General features: G+C 40.0%; 3 protein-coding genes across 3 annotated transcripts; all 3 read left to right on the top strand.

Annotated features, from left to right (window-relative positions):
- Positions 1-2,205: 2,205 nt before the first annotated feature.
- pcdhb (protocadherin b) lies at positions 2,206-4,851 on the top strand (the record flags this gene model as incomplete). The annotated part of the gene is made up of 2 exons (XM_079479439.1): positions 2,206-4,530; positions 4,831-4,851. The coding sequence occupies exons 1-2, from the start codon at positions 2,242-2,244 to the stop codon at positions 4,849-4,851; spliced, it is 2,310 nt and encodes a 769-aa protein (XP_079335565.1). The 5' UTR covers positions 2,206-2,241.
- A 297-nt stretch (positions 4,852-5,148) lies between these two features.
- Positions 5,149-16,982, top strand: LOC306907383 (uncharacterized protein; the record flags this gene model as incomplete). The annotated part of the gene is made up of 5 exons (XM_079479438.1): positions 5,149-7,461; positions 9,464-10,549; positions 11,152-13,542; positions 15,325-16,395; positions 16,971-16,982. Exons 1-5 carry the CDS (start codon positions 5,173-5,175, stop codon positions 16,980-16,982), a joined length of 6,849 nt encoding a protein of 2,282 aa, XP_079335564.1. The 5' UTR covers positions 5,149-5,172.
- A 117-nt stretch (positions 16,983-17,099) lies between these two features.
- LOC306907611 (protocadherin alpha-C2-like) lies at positions 17,100-19,575 on the top strand. The gene has a single exon (XM_079479842.1). The coding sequence runs from the start codon at positions 17,115-17,117 to the stop codon at positions 19,422-19,424; it is 2,310 nt and encodes a 769-aa protein (XP_079335968.1). The 5' UTR covers positions 17,100-17,114; the 3' UTR covers positions 19,425-19,575.
- The last annotated feature ends 317 nt before the right edge of the window (positions 19,576-19,892 follow it).

Raw genomic sequence — 19,892 nt, 5'->3', positions numbered from 1 at the left:
ACTACAGATCACATATTAGAGGAGCTCCGTGTGTCACATTCAAACAATGACATCAGCTTTGGAACGGATGTAATGGTAAACTTTGCTCATGAATATTAATTAAGGAACGTTGCCGGTTGGGCTTAACTGATTGGATGATATCCATGTTAATTTATTACGTTGGATTTGCAATAAGATTTAATATTATTAAACTACATTAGCTATGGTGATTTAACAGTGAGCGATACTTCTATATTTATCTTAGTTTATGTTAATTTCTGCTTATTCTAAAGTAAAAAAAATAGAACTGGTAATTGTAGTGTTACCATTTTTATTTACAATTTAATGTAATTCAGTCTTTGTTGCTGCATTCTTGTTTGTTTTAAAAAATGGCTGATTTCAAGTCACAGTGGACCTCGTTCTGTGGTTTTGAATAAATTGTAGATCGTCAAATGAATAGTGATGTGTCTGTGATTTTTTTTATAGATAGCTCTTAAAAAAACAGGTCTAACATACGGTTCCATGTTTTATTTAAACCAATCAATTAAACAAAAATAGGTTAACTTAGAGACAGTTATCTATTTGTAGAGAAAAATCAGTTCAGTAGACACCACTAGATGTCGCCTGCACCACATCAACAAACATAATTTTAAATGCTGAAACATTGAATTATTATAGTTTCATATAACAGAAACAAATAAAACAGACATGTAACTTCATAAGATATAAGATTACATCTTATAAAGCAAGCACCTGCCTTCAAGATTCTGATGGGCTATGGAATATGATTAATTAATCTGGTTGACAGTTTATTTCTAAAGCAAGTCATATATGGCGATTTTGTTCACTTACTGGGGAATATTATAAAAGTTATAATTTGTAAGGCCATTTTCTGCCTTTTCTCTCCACGCAGAATCATCTGGTTGACATCAGCTCCTGAGAGAGAGAGAGAGAGAAGAGACTTGAGAGTTCAAGCCACTTTTATTACAGTATACAACATCTACAGATCGAATCAAACATTAATCACAGAACAATATACAAAACCTTAGATAAGAAATATTAATTCATCATTAAGAATTTCAGGCCCCTTTTAAGACACCAACTCAGTTAAAACTTAGCAAAATCAGTCATTACTTTAAAATACTTATACACAGACAAACAGGCTTTCCAAAGGGTCTGTGCCCACACTGGAGAGGTCAAGACAGACTCACACTTTCTCGTTCATTGTGATAAATATAAAGATTCCAGAGAGAATCACTTTGAGAAAATGTCTAGTTTGTTAGCGCTTCAGAAAAAGAGCACATGCCACCTTAGGCCAAGAAGGGACAAACCACAGATGCTGCTAAATTCATCTATCAGCTGCACACCCTCAGAAAAACTTCTGCCTTAATCTGTTATAAACAATGCACATATAGATTTTTATTCCATTCTCAAGTTTCTTCCTAAAATTTACATTTTATATATATTTGTATTGTTTTTATTTTAGCCAATTTTAAGAGTTTGGTTACAAAATTATTTTTGTTATTATGGCTTAAATCAAAACCAACCAGCTGCAGTTTGATTGATATTAATTGGAATGCGCAGTAAAAAACATGATTGTTGAAAACTTTCTAATTTTGGAACCAAACTCTTCATTTGTTCATTTACACATTTTATTTTTTATATTTTATTATGTATTTTATCTTCTACTTAGCACTTTATTTAAATTTCACTATAATGTTTGAACTTATTGTATGTCTTAGTTATATGTTCAATACTTTGGCAATAATGTAAGAACACGCAATCATGCCAATAACGTTCCTTGAAAGTGGGAGAGAGAGAAAGCGCATGACTTCAGCACCACAGTTGTGGACAGCGACTGGGTAAAGAAGATTCACATGTCGCTGTTTCACTTTGTGAAAGCTCCCTCTCTGATCATGTTCTGGTTTGTTACCACCTCAGCAGGTCGCTGTTGGCCAGTAAATGACACAGAGTCCATTTAAAGGGTCTTTATCATATGCCACAATAGTGAGAGTTGCCGAGAGCAGCATCATTTCTGCGGACGAGCGTTTAAGTTATTATTAGATTCTTTTAAAATCAAATCTGAACATACGTTTTGTGGAACATATAATGAGAGGCAAACATATTTGACCAATTTGATTTCAGTGATTCTCTCTGTTCGTCAGGATGTCAACGATGAAGGCGGATATTCGATGGCTGCCGTATTTCTTTGTACTTTGGAACACGGTATGTTGTGTGACGCGCTATTCTATACCAGAGGAGATGGAGCGCGGGTCAGTCGTCGCGAATTTGGCCGCTGATTTGGGACTGGATATTAGTGGACTAGCACAGCGAGAGGTAAAACTTGACATTTTCAATAACAACAAATATCTTGAGGTTAATAAAAAGACTGGCGAGCTAACTATTGTTGAAAAGATCGACAGGGAATCTTTGTGTACTACAAAAACGACGTGCTTTTTAAAGTTAGACTTAATAATTGAAAGCCCACTGCGAATATTTAATATTGAATTGGGCATCACAGACATCAACGACAATGCTCCGCATTTTCGACGAGACAAAATTGAATTGGACGTCTCAGAGTCCGCATCACCGGGGGAGAGATTTTCTTTGCCCAACGCCTTTGACCCGGACGTTGGTGCTAATACCGTTAAGACCTATAAACTAAGTGAAAGTGATCATTTTAATGTTGATATACATTCTGGAAGTGATGGAACGAAATATGTCGATTTGGTCCTGATGAAGGCACTAGACAGGGAAGAGAATGCCGTTCACAATCTCATACTTACGGCCATTGATGGTGGAGTCCCTGCGCGCTCTGGCACAGCTAGTATTATAGTGCGCGTTCTGGACACAAATGACAACGCCCCTCAATTCGAACAAGCGGTTTATTCTCTGAACATTAGTGAAAATTCTCCTACTGGCACCCTCGTTATTAAATTAAACGCCACGGATGCTGATGAGGGCTCGAACGCCGAAATTACATATTCATTTACCCTATATACTTCCGAGAAAACGCAGATGTTGTTCTCTTTGAATCCAAACACTGGCAATATAGAAGTTAAGGGCACCATTGATTATGAAGATATGAAAATATATGAAATGTTTATTGAGGCTAAAGACAACGGCCCAATTCCACTTGCAGGACAATGCAGAGTGACGGTGTATGTCAACGATATGAATGATAACTATCCTGAAATAGCAATAAAATCCCTTAAAAACACCGTGGAAGAAAACATACCAGTCGGCTCGGTTATAGCTCTCGTGGCTGTTAGTGACAGAGACACGGGGGATAACGGTAAAGTGAAACTAACAATGAACATGACGTTACCTTTTATTTTAAACAAATCATCGGAATATCTCTACGAATTATTAGTGTCCAAACCTTTAGATCGCGAAATGGTCCCAGAATACGAGATAACGTTGGTTGTGACTGATAGAGGGAATCCTCCATTATCTGATAATGAAACTGTAACTGTGCATTTACTGGATGTCAATGATAACGCGCCACGGTTTCCTCAGACGTTCTACTCCATACCTGTTATGGAGAACAACGCACCTGGAGCTTTACTGAGCTCTTTAACTGCCATAGACCCAGATCTCCATGAAAACCAGTATCTAGTTTATTTTATAATAGAGAAGGAAATATTGAACACCTCCATATCCATGTTGTTTTCTATTAACCCAGAAAACGGTAATCTTTACGCGCTAAAGACATTTGATTACGAGATAGAGAAGGAGTTTCTTTTCCACATAGAGGCCCGAGACTCTGGTGTCCCTCCACTCAGCAGTAACGTGACCGTTCACATTATTATTATGGATCAGAACGACAACACGCCCGTTATAGTGTCTCCATGGCGCGCGCACGGCTCTGTGGTTGAAGAAAAGATCCCGAGATCCACCGATAAAGGAACTCTGATCGCCAAAGTCATTGCGATAGACTCTGATTCAGTGCACAACTCACGAATTGCGTACCAGTTTCTCCAGAACACCGACGCAACATTATTCAGTTTGGATCAGTACAACGGAGAGATTCGGACAATGAGAATGTTCAGTTACAGAGACTCGCGTCATCAGCGGCTGGTTGTGATCGCCAAAGACAACGGAGAGCCCGCGCTCTCTGCTACAGTGACCATCAAACTGTCCACGGTGGAAACCGCCCTTAAAACCTATGCTGACATGACTGAGGTGCCTTTGGAATATGACATCTTCTCAGATTTAAACCTGTATCTAGTGATTGGACTGGGCTCAGTGTCATTTCTTTTACTCATCACCATATTGGTGACCATCGTTCTCAAGTGTCAGAAACCAAAGCCCAGCAAAGCAGCTCCTCCCAGCAGGAACAGTGTTATCAGTGAGAGGAACTCTACCATCGCAGATTCAACTCTGGTGTCCAACGATGCCTACTGGTACAGTTTATTTCTAGCGGAGACGAGGAAAGGAAAGCTGGTGGTTAGACAGCCTGTGCCAAAGGGCTCGAGATACATCGTGTCCAGTATACCGAGAAGCACCGGACTGACTGAGACCAGCGACTCTGCTGCATCTACTCTACAGGTACGATTAGATCATTTTATTTCTAAATACAGTATGTTAGTATACATATCTGTTTTTGCAACTTAAATACGATAAAAGCACAAATTTGCCCAAAGAAAGAGCAGGGGGGGTTACTTTTTGTTGGCAGAAAGGCTTTAAATGTGATGATTTTTTCCCAGGTTCAAGTTCTTTCTTTCATTTTTTTTAAATGTATTTTATGTTTAAACAGCCTCTATACACTGCGAATACATATTCAACGTGGACTATTCAAATTTCATTATTTTGTATTGATGTTGTGCGCAATGTACTCTTTTTGCGCAGAGAGTCGCTGTTCACCATTAAAACATATCTAACCATATAACAGTCAACGCATGACGTGCATTGTGCAGACAACGCTGCAGACATTGTTTGCTATACCACACGTCCTTTCATTTGACGGTGTATGTTTTATTTAATTGTCGTATTTACCTTATGGCACGGAGTCTATTTTAAATTCATTTTACCTTTTGAATTTTGTAATTTAAAAGAACACGGTGAAAACGAACTATGGAGTGTACTTTTATAGCACATAGCCGGATATCAAGGTACGTTTGGATTTTTCTTCTTCTCTCCGGATACCTTAAACCCGTAAATACAGTAACTCACTATTCTATTCCTGAGGAAATGGAGGAAGGTTCTGTGGTGGCAAATTTGGCAGCTGATCTCGGGTTGGATGTTAAAACGTTAAATAGACGGAAGATACGTTTGGATACGATTGCTTCCAAAAAATATCTTGATATTAACAAAGAATCCGGGGATCTGTATGTTCTCGAAAAGATCGACAGAGAACACCTCTGCAATTCCAAATTAACCTGCTTTCTGAAGCTAGATGCAACGTTAGAAAACCCAATTCGAATGTTCAACATTGAAATAGAAATAATTGATATCAATGACAATGCGCCACATTTTCGAAGAGACACAATGTATTTGGATATTTCAGAGTCTACTCCAGCAGGAGAGAGATTTTCTTTGAACAACGCGTTCGATCCAGATTTCGGGAGCAATTCCGTAAATTCGTATTACTTAAGTGAGAGTTCTCATTTTACGATCGAAATACAAACTGGCAGGGATGGGTCTAAATTTGCTGATTTGATTCTGATGAAAGCATTGGATCGCGAGGAGCAAACGGTTCATAATCTGATACTCACTGCTGTGGATGGAGGGGTCCCTGCGCGCTCTGGCACAGCTAGCATTATTGTGCGCGTACTGGACACGAATGACAACGCCCCTCAATTCGACAAAGATAGTTATACTATAAATGTAACAGAAAACGCACTTATTGGAAGTCTTGTGGTAATATTAAATGCGACAGATAAAGACGAGAGCTCAAATTCCGAAATTATTTATTCATACAGTCTCTATACCTCAGAGAAAACACAGCAGACATTCAGTCTGAATCATGAAAACGGTGAAATCAGAGTGAAAGAAATGATAAATTACGAGGATTTCAGGATTTATGACATGGAAATTATAGCAACAGATAAAGGAGTCAATAGTCTTTCTGGAAAGTGTAAAGTAAATATTTTAGTCACAGATATGAATGACAATCATCCTGAAATTTCTATCAAGTCATTGTCTAGTCCAGTGAAAGAGGATATACCTGTAAATACAGTCATTGCAGTTGTTAGTGTGAGTGATAAAGATTCTGGAGAAAATGGACAGGTGGATATTAATATTTCTGTTCATTTGCCTTTTGCGCTTAAAGAATCATCTGATAATTATTATGAGTTAATAGTTTCAGAGCCGTTAGATCGTGAAAAAATGCCAGAATATGAAATCACTATTACTGTGACTGACAGGGGCAACCCACCGTTATCTGATAATGAAACTATAACTGTAGAGCTGCTGGACGTGAACGACAATGTTCCTCAGTTTCCTCAGACGTTCTACACGATACCTGTTATGGAGAATAACGCACCTGGAGCTTTACTGAGCTCTTTAACTGCCATAGACCCAGATCTCCATGAAAACCAGTATCTAGTTTATTTTATAATAGAGAAGGAAATTGTGAACACCTCCATATCCATGTTGTTTTCTATTAACCCAGAGAACGGCAACCTTTACGCGTTAAAGACGTTTGATTATGAGATAGAGAAGGAGTTTATTTTTCACATAGAGGCCCGAGACTCTGGTGTCCCTCCACTCAGCAGTAACGTGACCGTTCACATTATTATTATGGATCAGAACGACAACACGCCCGTTATAGTGTCTCCATGGCGCGCGCACGGCTCTGTGGTTGAGGAAAAGATCCCGAGATCCACCGATAAAGGAACTCTGATCGCCAAAGTCATTGCGATAGACTCTGATTCAGTGCACAACTCACGAATCGCGTACCAGTTTCTCCAGAACACCGACGCAACATTATTCAGTTTGGATCAGTACAACGGAGAGATTCGGACCATGAGAATGTTCAGTTACAGAGACTCGCGTCATCAGCGGCTGGTGGTGATCGCCAAAGACAACGGAGAGCCCGCGCTCTCTGCTACAGTGACCATCAAACTGTCCACGGTGGAGACCGCCCTTAAAACCTATGCTGACATGACTGAGGTGCCTTTGGAATATGACATCTTCTCAGATTTAAACCTGTATCTGGTGATTGGACTGGGCTCAGTGTCATTTCTTTTACTCATCACTATATTGGTGACCATCGTTCTCAAGTGTCAGAAACCAAAGCCCAGCAAAGCAGCTCCTCCCAGCAGGAACAGTGTTATCAGTGAGAGGAACTCTACCATCGCAGATTCCACTCTAGTGTCCAACGATGCCTACTGGTACAGTTTATTTCTAGCGGAGACGAGGAAAGGAAAGCTGGTGGTTAGACAGCCTGTGCCAAAGGGCTCGAGATACATCGTGTCCAGTATACCGAGGAGCACAGGACTGACTGAGACCAGCGACTCTGCTGCATCTACTCTACAGGTAACAAAATTATTGTTAATATTCTGATTCTTGTGCGTCAAAATGTTACGTTGTACAAATAGTATATTTCTAGATGGATAAATACCGTTCTTACTGTCAGGTACAGTTTCTTTTTTCCAGTACCTACATTTAGAGAAGGTTTTATTTATTTTATATTTTTATGATTAAAGTATTTGGGGATGCGCTGAATCAACAATATATAACTTCATCGTAAAAAACGAAGTTTAATTCATTACGAGAATAAATATAGAAAATTACACTTCAAAATGCGTGGACACTTTTAAACCAGAGTTCGGTCAAAAAAGGAAGAATCCAACCGTTGGATTGTGCACTACCCTATGCAAGGGTTCAGCCCACAATTCTGAGTTATTTCAACCAATTTGGGAGTAAAATATACATTTTTGTTTGTTAATTTAACCCAACTGCTTTGTTTAAATATCCCAGCATCTTAATGGTGTTCTTCCTATGCATGTTTACACTAAACTCACGTAGTGTCGCTGTTCTCTAACAAAATACTTTTGGTCATTTTCACCACTGACGTCATGACAGATTTTCATGGGCAGATACCGCACAAAGACTCACGCGCGAGCAGTAGCTTCGTTAAGTACCTTATTCCTTTTATTGTGTGCTTAAGGATTACGCGTGACACAGCTATCTTAAACGTTACAGAATGGAGAATAACAGACAGTCACAGGCACAGAGGTATGTATGGCTACTGTTTTTCTCAATTGTTTTGGACACATCGTGCGCTGTAACACATTATTCCATCCCAGAAGAAATGGAGGAAGGATCTGTTGTTGCAAATTTAGCGTCAGATTTGGGACTGGACGTGAAAACACTCGGCACACGAAAAATGCGACTCGATATCATATCTAACAAAAAATATCTCGATGTCAACAAAGACACTTGGGAGCTCTTCATTTTTGAAAAGATGGATAGAGAATTTCTCTGTACATCTAAAACGGCAACAACATGCTTTATTAAAATGGAAGTGATTCTCGAAAATCCTGTCCGCATATTTAACATAGAAATAGAAATTGTGGATATAAATGATAATGCTCCCCATTTTCGAAGGGATAGCATCCATCTGGATATTTCAGAATCTACAGTGGTCGGAGAGAGATTTTCAATTAGTAATGCGGTAGACCCTGATATTGGCTCGAATTCTATTAAAACATATCATTTAAGTGAGAGTGAACATTTTGACATTGAAATACAGACAGGGAGGGATGGGTCTAAATTTGCTGATTTGATTCTAAAAAAGGCATTAGACAGGGAAGAACAGGCTTTGCATAATCTGATACTCACTGCTGTGGATGGAGGGGTCCCTGCGCGCTCTGGCACAGCTAGCATTATTGTGCGCGTACTCGACACGAATGACAACGCCCCTCAATTCGATATAGCCAGTTCTACTATAAATCTAACAGAAAACGCGCCTATTGGTAGTCTTGTGGTAAAATTAAACGCAACAGATAAAGACGAGAGCTCAAATTCCGAAATAATGTATTCATACAGTCTATATACCTCAGAGAAAACACAGCAGACATTCAGTCTGAATCCTGAGAATGGAGAAATCAGAGTGAAAGAAATGATAAATTACGAGGATTTCAGGATTTATGACATGGAAATTATAGCAACAGATAAAGGAGTCAATAGTCTTTCTGGAAAGTGTAAAGTAAATATTTTAGTCACAGATATGAATGACAATCATCCTGAAATTTCTATCAAGTCATTGTCTAGTCCAGTGAAAGAGGATATACCTGTAAATACAGTCATCGCAGTTGTTAGTGTGAGTGATAAAGATTCAGGAGAAAATGGACAGGTGGATATTAATATTTCTGATCATTTGCCTTTTGCGCTTAAAGAATCATCTGATAATTATTATGAGTTAATAGTTTCAGAGCCGTTAGATCGTGAAAAAATGCCAGAATATGAAATCACTATTACTGTGACTGACAGGGGCAAACCATCGTTATCTGATAATGAAACTATAACTGTAGAGCTGCTGGACGTGAACGACAATGTTCCTCAGTTTCCTCAGACGTTCTTCACGATACCTGTTATGGAGAATAACGCACCTGGAGCTTTACTGAGCTCTTTAACTGCCATAGACCCAGATCTCCATGAAAACCAGTATCTAGTTTATTTTATAATAGAGAAGGAAATAGTGAACACCTCCATCTCCATGTTGTTTTCTATTAACCCAGAAAACGGCAACCTTTACGCGTTAAAGACGTTTGATTATGAGATAGAGAAGGAGTTTATTTTTCACATAGAGGCCCGAGACTCTGGTGTCCCTCCACTCAGCAGTAACGTGACCGTTCACATTATTATTATGGATCAGAACGACAACACTCCCGTTATAGTGTCTCCATGGCGCGCGCACGGCTCTGTGGTTGAGGAAAAGATCCCGAGATCCACCGATAAAGGAACTCTGATCGCCAAAGTCATTGCGATAGACTCTGATTCAGTGCACAACTCACGAATCGCGTACCAGTTTCTCCAGAACACCGACGCAACATTATTCAGCTTGGATCAGTACAACGGAGAGATTCGGACCATGAGAATGTTCAGTTACAGAGACTCGCGTCACCAGCGGCTGGTGGTGATCGCCAAAGACAACGGAGAGCCCGCGCTCTCTGCTACAGTTACCATCAAACTATCCACGGTGGAGACCGCCCTTAAAACCTATGCTGACATGACTGAGGTGCCTTTGGAATATGACATCTTCTCAGATTTAAACCTGTATCTGGTGATCGGACTCGGCTCAGTGTCATTTCTTTTACTCATCACCATATTGGTGACCATCGTTCTCAAGTGTCAGAAAGCAAAGCCCAGCAAAGCGGCTCCTCCCAGCAGGAACAGTGTTATCAGTGAGAGGAACTCTACAATCGCAGATTCCACTCTGGTCTCCAACGATGCCTACTGGTACAGTTTATTTCTAGCGGAGACGAGGAAAGGAAAGCTGGTGGTTAGACAACCTGTGCCAAAGGGCTCGAGATACATCGTGTCCAGTATACCGAGGAGCACCGGACTGACTGAGACCAGCGACTCTGCTGCATCTACTCTACAGGTAAAAAAAATCCCTGTCAATATTTTGTTTGAAATAACGTCTAAATCAGAATTTAATTCCAGATTTTAATGGCAAGAAAGAAAAAGTGTTTCGTTGTATAAATATCAAGTGTTTCTAGATCGACAAATATCACTTAAACGTTTAGTTTTTTAATTTTAGATCCTACATTTAAATATATTTTTTATTTCCTTTCTTATTTCTATTTTTATTATTTTAGTATCTTGGCTGCGCGTAAAAAACGAAAACAACAACATTAAATTAAAATTAAGTTAATTTATGTCATGGTTAGCCGAATATTCAGAACTTTTTAAATCCATTGTTGGGTCAAACAGAAACCTTTTTGTTCATTGAACCTAACCAATTGAAACCAACCCATCATTTCGAAAGTGTATTTCATTTCATTATATGCGTGTTCACACTAAACTCACTGAGTGTCGCTGTTCTATAACAAAATGTTTTTGTGTCATATTAATCAGTGACGCCATGACATATTTACTTGGGAAGATATCGCACAAAGACGCACGCACGAGCAGGAGCTTTCTCGAGTCTTTTATTCGCAACGCTGTCTGTTTTAGGATTACGAGTAAAGCAGCTATTTTAAACGTTACACAATGGAGAGCTACAGACATTCACAGACACGGAGGTATGTATGGATATTTATTCTTTCCGTTTTTTTGGACACAGCGTGCTCTGTTACACATTATTCCATCCCAGAAGAAATGGAGGAAGGATCTGTTGTCGCGAATTTAGCATCAGATTTGGGACTGGATGTGAAAACACTGAGCAGACGAAGAATGAGACTGGACATTAGATCTAACAAGAAATATCTCGAGGTCAACAAAGAGACAGGGGAGCTATACATATTAGAAAAGATGGATAGAGAATATCTATGTACAACTAAAACGACATGTTTTATAAAATTGGAAATGACATTAGAGAATCCCGTGCGCATATTTAACACAGAGATTGAAATTGTGGATATAAATGATAATTCCCCACAGTTTTGGAGAGATACCATCCATCTGGATATTTCAGAATCTACAGCAGCCGAAGAGAGATTTTCAATTAGTAATGCGGTAGACCCCGATATTGGCTCGAATTCTATTAAAACCTATCTTTTAAGTGAGAGTGAACATTTTGACATTGAAATACAGACAGGGAGGGATGGGTCTAAATTTGCTGATTTGATTCTAAAAAAGGCATTAGACAGGGAAGAACAGGCTTTGCATAATCTGATACTCACTGCTGTGGATGGAGGGGTCCCTGCGCGCTCTGGCACAGCTAGCATTATTGTGCGCGTACTCGACACGAATGACAACGCCCCTCAATTCGATATAGACAGTTCTACTATAAATCTAACAGAAAACGCGCCTATTGGTAGTCTTGTGGTCAAATTAAATGCATCAGACAGAGATGAAGGCTCAAATTCAGATATTGTTTATTCATACAGTCTCTATACCTCAGAGAAAACACAGCAGACATTCAGTCTGAATCCTGAGAATGGAGAAATCAGAGTGAAAGAAATGATAAATTACGAGGATTTCAGGATTTATGACATGGAAATTATAGCAACAGATAAAGGAGTCAATAGTCTTTCTGGAAAGTGTAAAGTAAATATTTTGGTCACAGATATGAATGACAATCATCCTGAAATTTCTATCAAGTCATTGTCTAGTCCAGTGAAAGAGGATATACCTGTAAATACAGTCATTGCAGTCGTTAGTGTGAGTGATAAAGATTCAGGAGAAAATGGACAGGTGGATATTAATATTTCTGATCATTTGCCTTTTGCGCTTAAAGAATCATCTGATAATTATTATGAGTTAATAGTTTCAGAGCCGTTAGATCGTGAAAAAATGCCAGAATATGAAATCACTATTACTGTGACTGACAGGGGCAACCCACCGTTATCTGATAACGAAACTATAACTGTAGAGCTGCTGGACGTGAACGACAATGTTCCTCAGTTTCCTCAGACGTTCTTCACGATACCTGTTATGGAGAATAACGCACCTGGAGCTTTACTGAGCTCTTTAACTGCTATAGACCCAGATCTCCATGAAAACCAGTATCTAGTTTATTTTATAATAGAGAAGGAAATAGTAAACACCTCCATCTCCATGTTGTTTTCTATTAACCCAGAAAACGGCAACCTTTACGCGCTAAAGACATTTGATTATGAGATAGAGAAGGAGTTTATTTTTCACATTGAGGCCAGAGACTCTGGTGTCCCTCCACTCAGCAGTAACGTGACCGTTCACATTATTATTATGGATCAGAACGACAACACGCCCGTTATAGTGTCTCCATGGCGCGCGCACGGCTCTGTGGTTGAGGAAAAGATCCCGAGATCCACCGATAAAGGAACTCTGATCGCCAAAGTCATTGCGATAGACTCTGATTCAGTGCACAACTCACGAATCACGTACCAGTTTCTCCAGAACACCGACGCAACATTATTCAGTTTGGATCAGTACAACGGAGAGATTCGGACCATGAGAATGTTCAGTTACAGAGACTCGCGTCACCAGCGGCTGGTGGTGATCGCCAAAGACAACGGAGAGCCCGCGCTCTCTGCTACAGTGACCATCAAACTGTCCACGGTGGAGACCGCCCTTAAAACCTACGCTGACATGACTGAGGTGCCTTTGGAATATGACATCTTCTCAGATTTAAACCTGTATCTGGTGATTGGACTGGGCTCAGTGTCATTTCTTTTACTCATCACCATATTGGTGACCATCGTTCTCAAGTGTCAGAAACCAAAGCCCAGCAAAGCGGCTCCTCCCAGCAGGAACAGTGTTATCAGTGAGAGGAACTCTACCATCGCAGATTCCACTCTGGTCTCCAACGATGCCTACTGGTACAGTTTATTTCTAGCGGAGACGAGAAAAGGAAAGCTGGTGGTTAGACAGCCTGTGCCAAAGGGCTCGAGATACATCGTGTCCAGTATACCGAGGAGCACCGGACTGACTGAGACCAGCGACTCTGCTGCTTCTACACTACAGGTAAGATCACATTCTAAAAATGATTCTGTTCAATATATACAGTTTCATGTAGCATATTGCTTGGGTCATGGCATATACAGAATCCGTTTCCAGGTAATATTGTTTTATATTTATTCTACACGATTCTTTACATTTTTGCATTGTCAATCAGTATTGGTCCATATTCAAATATAACTTTTGCATTTTTGAGGCACCTCAATCCCTGTGCGCAAAGTGTCGCTGTAGTCCCACAAATTATCTCTCTCCCCAGTGCAGCTTCAACGTCACCGCATCAGTTGGTCATTTGTGAGGCGAAGCCTCGTTTTATGTGCCTCTGTTTTTCTTCTTGTCCATTCTACGATTATTCTTCACTATCAGCTCTTTTTCGTCTTATTTTGGAGTCCAGTCTTACACTTTGAAACTGCGTGAACTACATCGTTTTTATCATAACGCCTCGATCAGACAATGGAGTCTAATTTGAACCCTCCGTCATGGAAAAGGTATGTCAGGCTCTTTCTTCTGTTGTCTGCGGTTTTTCAATCAGCACTAGCTGTTACTCATTATTCTATTCCAGAGGAGATGGAAGTGGGATCTGTCGTGGCAAATTTGGCCACAGATTTAGGGCTCGACGTAAAGACTTTTATTCAGCGAAATGTCCGATTGGATGTTATTGCTAACAAGAAATACCTCGCCATAAATAAGGACAGGGGTGATCTTTATATTCTAGAAAAAATCGATCGCGAACATCTTTGTCCTCTTAAAACAACTACTACGTGCTTTTTAAAATTGGAAGTTACTGTGGAGAACCCTGTGAGAATATTTTATATAGAGCTAGAAATCACGGACATTAATGATAATAATCCTCAATTTAGACGAGACACAGTCAATTTAGATATCACCGAGTCCACATCCGTGGGTGAACGATTTTCTGTCAGCAATGCAGTTGATTCTGATGTTGGCTCTAACTCGGTTAAGACGTACTATCTTAGCAAAAACGAGCACTTTGATATTGAAATTCAGTCTGGAAGGGACGGTTCCAAATTTGCTGACCTAATTTTAAAAAGGGCTCTGGATCGTGAAAAACAAGCAGTTCACAATCTCGTACTGACCGCAGTGGATGGCGGGGTCCCTCAGCGTTCAGGTACTGCCAGTATCATTGTGCGCGTTCTGGATGCAAACGACAACGCCCCTAAATTTGACCAAGAGAGCTACACCATTAATTTAAGGGAAAACTCTCCCATAGGAAGTCTGGTCGTTAAATTAAATGCAACAGATTTAGATGAGGGATCTAATGCCGGTCTTGTTTATTCCTATAGTCTGTACACGTCAGAGAAAACACAGAACGCATTTAGCTTAAATTCCGCCAATGGCGAAATAAGAGTAAAAGAGACGGTCAATTACGAGGATTTTCGAATTTACGATATGGAAGTAATAGCAACTGATAAAGGCACCAATCCATTATCTAATCAATGTAAATTGTCTATAGTTATCACGGACATAAACGACAATCATCCTGAAATTTCTATCAAGTCATTGTCTAGTCCAGTGAAAGAGGATATACCTGTAAATACAGTCATTGCAGTTGTTAGTGTTAGTGATAAAGATTCAGGAGAAAATGGACAGGTGGATATTAATATTTCTGATGATTTACCGTTTGCGCTTAAAGAATCATCTGATAATTATTATGAGTTAATAGTTTCAGAGCCGTTAGATCGTGAAAAAATGCCAGAATATGAAATCACTATTACTGTGACTGACAGGGGCAACCCACCGTTATCTGATAATGAAACTATAACTGTAGAGCTGCTGGACGTGAACGACAATGTTCCTCAGTTTCCTCAGACGTTCTACACGATACCTGTTATGGAGAATAACGCACCTGGAGCTTTACTGAGCTCTTTAACTGCCATAGACCCAGATCTCCATGAAAACCAGTATCTAGTTTATTTTATAATAGAGAAGGAAATAGTGAACACCTCCATCTCCATGTTGTTTTCTATTAACCCAGAGAACGGCAACCTTTACGCGTTAAAGACATTTGATTATGAGATAGAGAAGGAGTTTCTTTTTCACATAGAGGCCCGAGACTCTGGTGTCCCTCCACTCAGCAGTAACGTGACCGTTCACATTATTATTATGGATCAGAACGACAACACGCCCGTTATAGTGTCTCCATGGCGCGCGCACGGCTCTGTGGTTGAGGAAAAGATCCCGAGATCCACCGATAAAGGAACTCTGATCGCCAAAGTCATTGCGATAGACTCTGATTCAGTGCACAACTCACGAATCGCGTACCAGTTTCTCCAGAACACCGACGCAACATTATTCAGTTTGGATCAGTACAACGGAGAGATTCGGACCATGAGAATGTTCAGTTACAGAGACTCGCGTCATCAGCGGCTGGTGGTGATCGCCAAAGACAACGGAGAGCCCGCGCTCTCTGCTACAGTTACCATCAAACTGTCCACGGTGGAGACCGCCCTTAAAACCTACGCTGACATGACTGAGGTGCCTTTGGAATATGACATCTTCTCAGATTTAAACCTGTATCTAGTGATTGGACTGGGCTCAGTGTCATTTCTTTTACTCATCACCATATTGGTGACCATCGTTCTCAAGTGTCAGAAACCAAAGCCCAGCAAAGCGGCTCCTCCCAGCAGGAACAGTGTTATCAGTGAGAGGAACTCTACCATCGCAGATTCCACTCTAGTGTCCAACGATGCCTACTGGTACAGTTTATTTCTAGCGGAGACGAGGAAAGGAAAGCTGGTGGTTAGACAGCCTGTGCCAAAGGGCTCGAGATACATCGTGTCCAGTATACCGAGAAGCACCGGACTGACTGAGACCAGCGACTCTGCTGCATCTACTCTACAGGTAAAAAAAATCCCTGTCAAGATTCTGTTTGAAATAACGTCTAAATCAGAATTTAATTCCAGATTTTAATGGCAAGAAAGAAAAAGTGTTTCGTTGTATAAATATCAAGTGTTTCTAGATCGACAAATATCACTTAAATGTTAAGTTTTTTAATTTTAGATCCTACATTTAAATATATTTTTTATTTCCTTTCTAATTTCTATTTTTATTATTTTAGTATCTTGGCTGCGCGTAAAAAACGAAAACAACAACAATAAATGAAAATTGAGTTAATTTATGTCATGGTTAGCCGAATATTCAGAACTTTTAAAATCCATTGTTGGGTCAAACATGAACCTTTTTGTTCATTGAACCTAACAAATTGAAACCAACCCATCATTTCGAAAGTGTATTTCATTTCATTATATGCGTGTTCACACTAAACTCACTGAGTGTCGCTGTTCTATAACAAAATGTTTTTGTGTCATATTAATCAGTGACGCCATGACATATTTACTTGGGAAGATATCGCACAAAGACGCGCGCACGAGCAGGAGCTTTCTCGAGTCTTTTATTCGCAACGCTGTCTGTTTTAGGATTACGAGTAAAGCAGCTATTTTAAACGTTACACAATGGAGAGCTACAGACATTCACTGACACGGAGGTATGTATGGATATTTATTCTCTCCGTTTTTTTGGACACAGCGTGCTCTGTTACACATTATTCCATCCCAGAAGAAATGGAGGAAGGATCTGTTGTCGCGAATTTAGCATCAGATTTGGGACTGGATGTGAAAACACTGAGCAGACGAAGAATGAGACTGGACATTAGATCTAACAAGAAATATCTCGAGGTTAACAAAGAGACAGGGGAGCTATATATATTAGAAAAGATGGATAGAGAATATCTATGTACAACTAAAACGACATGTTTTATAAAATTGGAAATGACATTAGAGAATCCTGTGCGATTATTTAACATTGAAATCGAAATTGTTGATATAAATGACAATTCTCCACATTTTTGGAGAGATACATTCAATTTGGATATTTCAGAATCTACAGCGGTCGGGGAGAGATTTTCAATTAGTAATGCGGTAGACCCCGATATTGGCTCGAATTCTATTAAAACATATCATTTAAGTGAGAGTGAACATTTTGACATTGAAATACAGACAGGGAGGGATGGGTCTAAATTTGCTGATTTGATTCTAAAAAAGGCATTAGACAGGGAAGAACAGGCTTTGCATAATCTGATACTCACTGCTGTGGATGGAGGGGTCCCTGCGCGCTCTGGCACAGCTAGCATTATTGTGCGCGTACTCGACACGAATGACAACGCCCCTCAATTCGACAAAGATAGTTATACTATAAATCTAACAGAAAACGCGCCTATTGGTAGTCTTGTGGTAAAATTAAACGCAACAGATAAAGACGAGAGCTCAAATTCCGAAATAATTTATTCATACAGTCTCTATACCTCAGAGAAAACACAGCAGACATTCAGTCTGAATCCTGAGAATGGAGAAATCAGAGTGAAAGAAATGATAAATTACGAGGATTTCAGGATTTATGACATGGAAATTATAGCAACAGATAAAGGAGTCAATAGTCTTTCTGGAAAGTGTAAAGTAAATATTTTGGTCACAGATATGAATGACAATCATCCTGAAATTTCTATCAAGTCATTGTCTAGTCCAGTGAAAGAGGATATACCTGTAAATACAGTCATTGCAGTTGTTAGTGTGAGTGATAAAGATTCAGGAGAAAATGGACAGGTGGATATTAGTATTTCTGATGATTTACCGTTTGCGCTTAAAGAATCATCTGATAATTATTATGAGTTAATAGTTTCAGAGCCGTTAGATCGTGAAAAAATGCCAGAATATGAAATCACTATTACTGTGACTGACAGGGGCAACCCACCGTTATCTGATAATGAAACTATAACTGTAGAGCTGCTGGACGTGAACGATAATGTTCCTAAGTTTCCTCAGACGTTCTTCACGATACCTGTTATGGAGAATAACGCACCTGGAGCTTTACTGAGCTCTTTAACTGCCATAGACCCAGATCTCCATGAAAACCAGTATCTAGTTTATTTCATAATAGAGAAGGAAATAGTGAACACCTCCATCTCCATGTTGTTTTCTATTAACCCAGAGAACGGCAACCTTTACGCGTTAAAGACGTTTGATTATGAGATAGAGAAGGAGTTTCTTTTTCACATAGAGGCCCGAGACTCTGGTGTCCCTCCACTCAGCAGTAACGTGACCGTTCACATTATTATTATGGATCAGAACGACAACACGCCCGTTATAGTGTCTCCATGGCGCGCGCACGGCTCTGTGGTTGAGGAAAAGATCCCGAGATCCACCGATAAAGGAACTCTGATCGCCAAAGTCATTGCGATAGACTCTGATTCAGTGCACAACTCACGAATTGCGTACCAGTTTCTCCAGAACACCGACGCAACATTATTCAGTTTGGATCAGTACAACGGAGAGATTCGGACCATGAGAATGTTCAGTTACAGAGACTCGCGTCATCAGCGGCTGGTGGTGATCGCCAAAGACAACGGAGAGCCCGCGCTCTCTGCTACAGTGACCATCAAACTGTCCACGGTGGAGACCGCCCTTAAAACCTATGCTGACATGACTGAGGTGCCTTTGGAATATGACATCTTCTCAGATTTAAACCTGTATCTGGTGATTGGACTGGGCTCAGTGTCATTTCTTTTACTCATCACCATATTGGTGACCATCGTTCTCAAGTGTCAGAAACCAAAGCCCAGCAAAGCGGCTCCTCCCAGCAGGAACAGTGTTATCAGTGAGAGGAACTCTACAATCGCAGATTCCACTCTGGTGTCCAACGATGCCTACTGGTACAGTTTATTTCTAGCGGAGACGAGGAAAGGAAAGCTGGTGGTTAGACAGCCTGTGCCAAAGGGCTCGAGATACATCGTGTCCAGTATACCGAGGAGCACCGGACTGACTGAGACCAGCGACTCTGCTGCATCTACTCTACAGGTAAGACATGTCACACAATGAAGAAAAAAACTATGTAGATTACGTATTTATTTTCCTTTGGGGAAATAAAACGCATTTTTACATTAAATGTCGAATCTACATAATTAAGCCTACTTTCTTGTGATACCTGAGAAATATCCCCAGACAGGTAACTTGACAGTTTAATGATTCTCTCGCTTTTCGTATAAAATGTTTACGTCTTAACCTGTGGTTCGTTTTGCTTTACTTGCCTCAATGTTTCAGAGGATACCGTACAATAACTTTTGTACCGTTAATATTTTGAACCATTATCTAAAAATATTTCGTGTTCTTCTGACTTGTGTGGCCGTTTTTTAAATACTTGTACTTTTCCAAAAAAATAATTTATGTACTGCGCTTTTACGTTCACCCTTATAATGTTTCTGCAATCCTTGGTCTTGTGCGCAAAGAGTCGCTGTCCACCAAGAAAATGCGCTTTCATGTTTCACCCACACGTTCATTGTCGCCATT

The sequence above is a fragment of the Barbatula barbatula genome (genome assembly GCF_947034865.1).
Source record: "Barbatula barbatula genome assembly, chromosome: 18".
In the NCBI taxonomy this organism is placed as follows: Eukaryota; Metazoa; Chordata; class Actinopteri; order Cypriniformes; family Nemacheilidae; genus Barbatula; species Barbatula barbatula.
The sequence above is the reverse complement of the archived record's forward strand: the minus strand, read 5'-3'. Positions and strand labels throughout refer to the sequence as shown.

What these genes read in the sequence shown, in the direction of transcription:
- LOC306907611 (XM_079479842.1), top strand. Translation starts at nt 17,115, where the DNA reads ATGGAGGAAGGATCTGTTGTCGCGAATTTAGCATCAGATTTGGGACTG.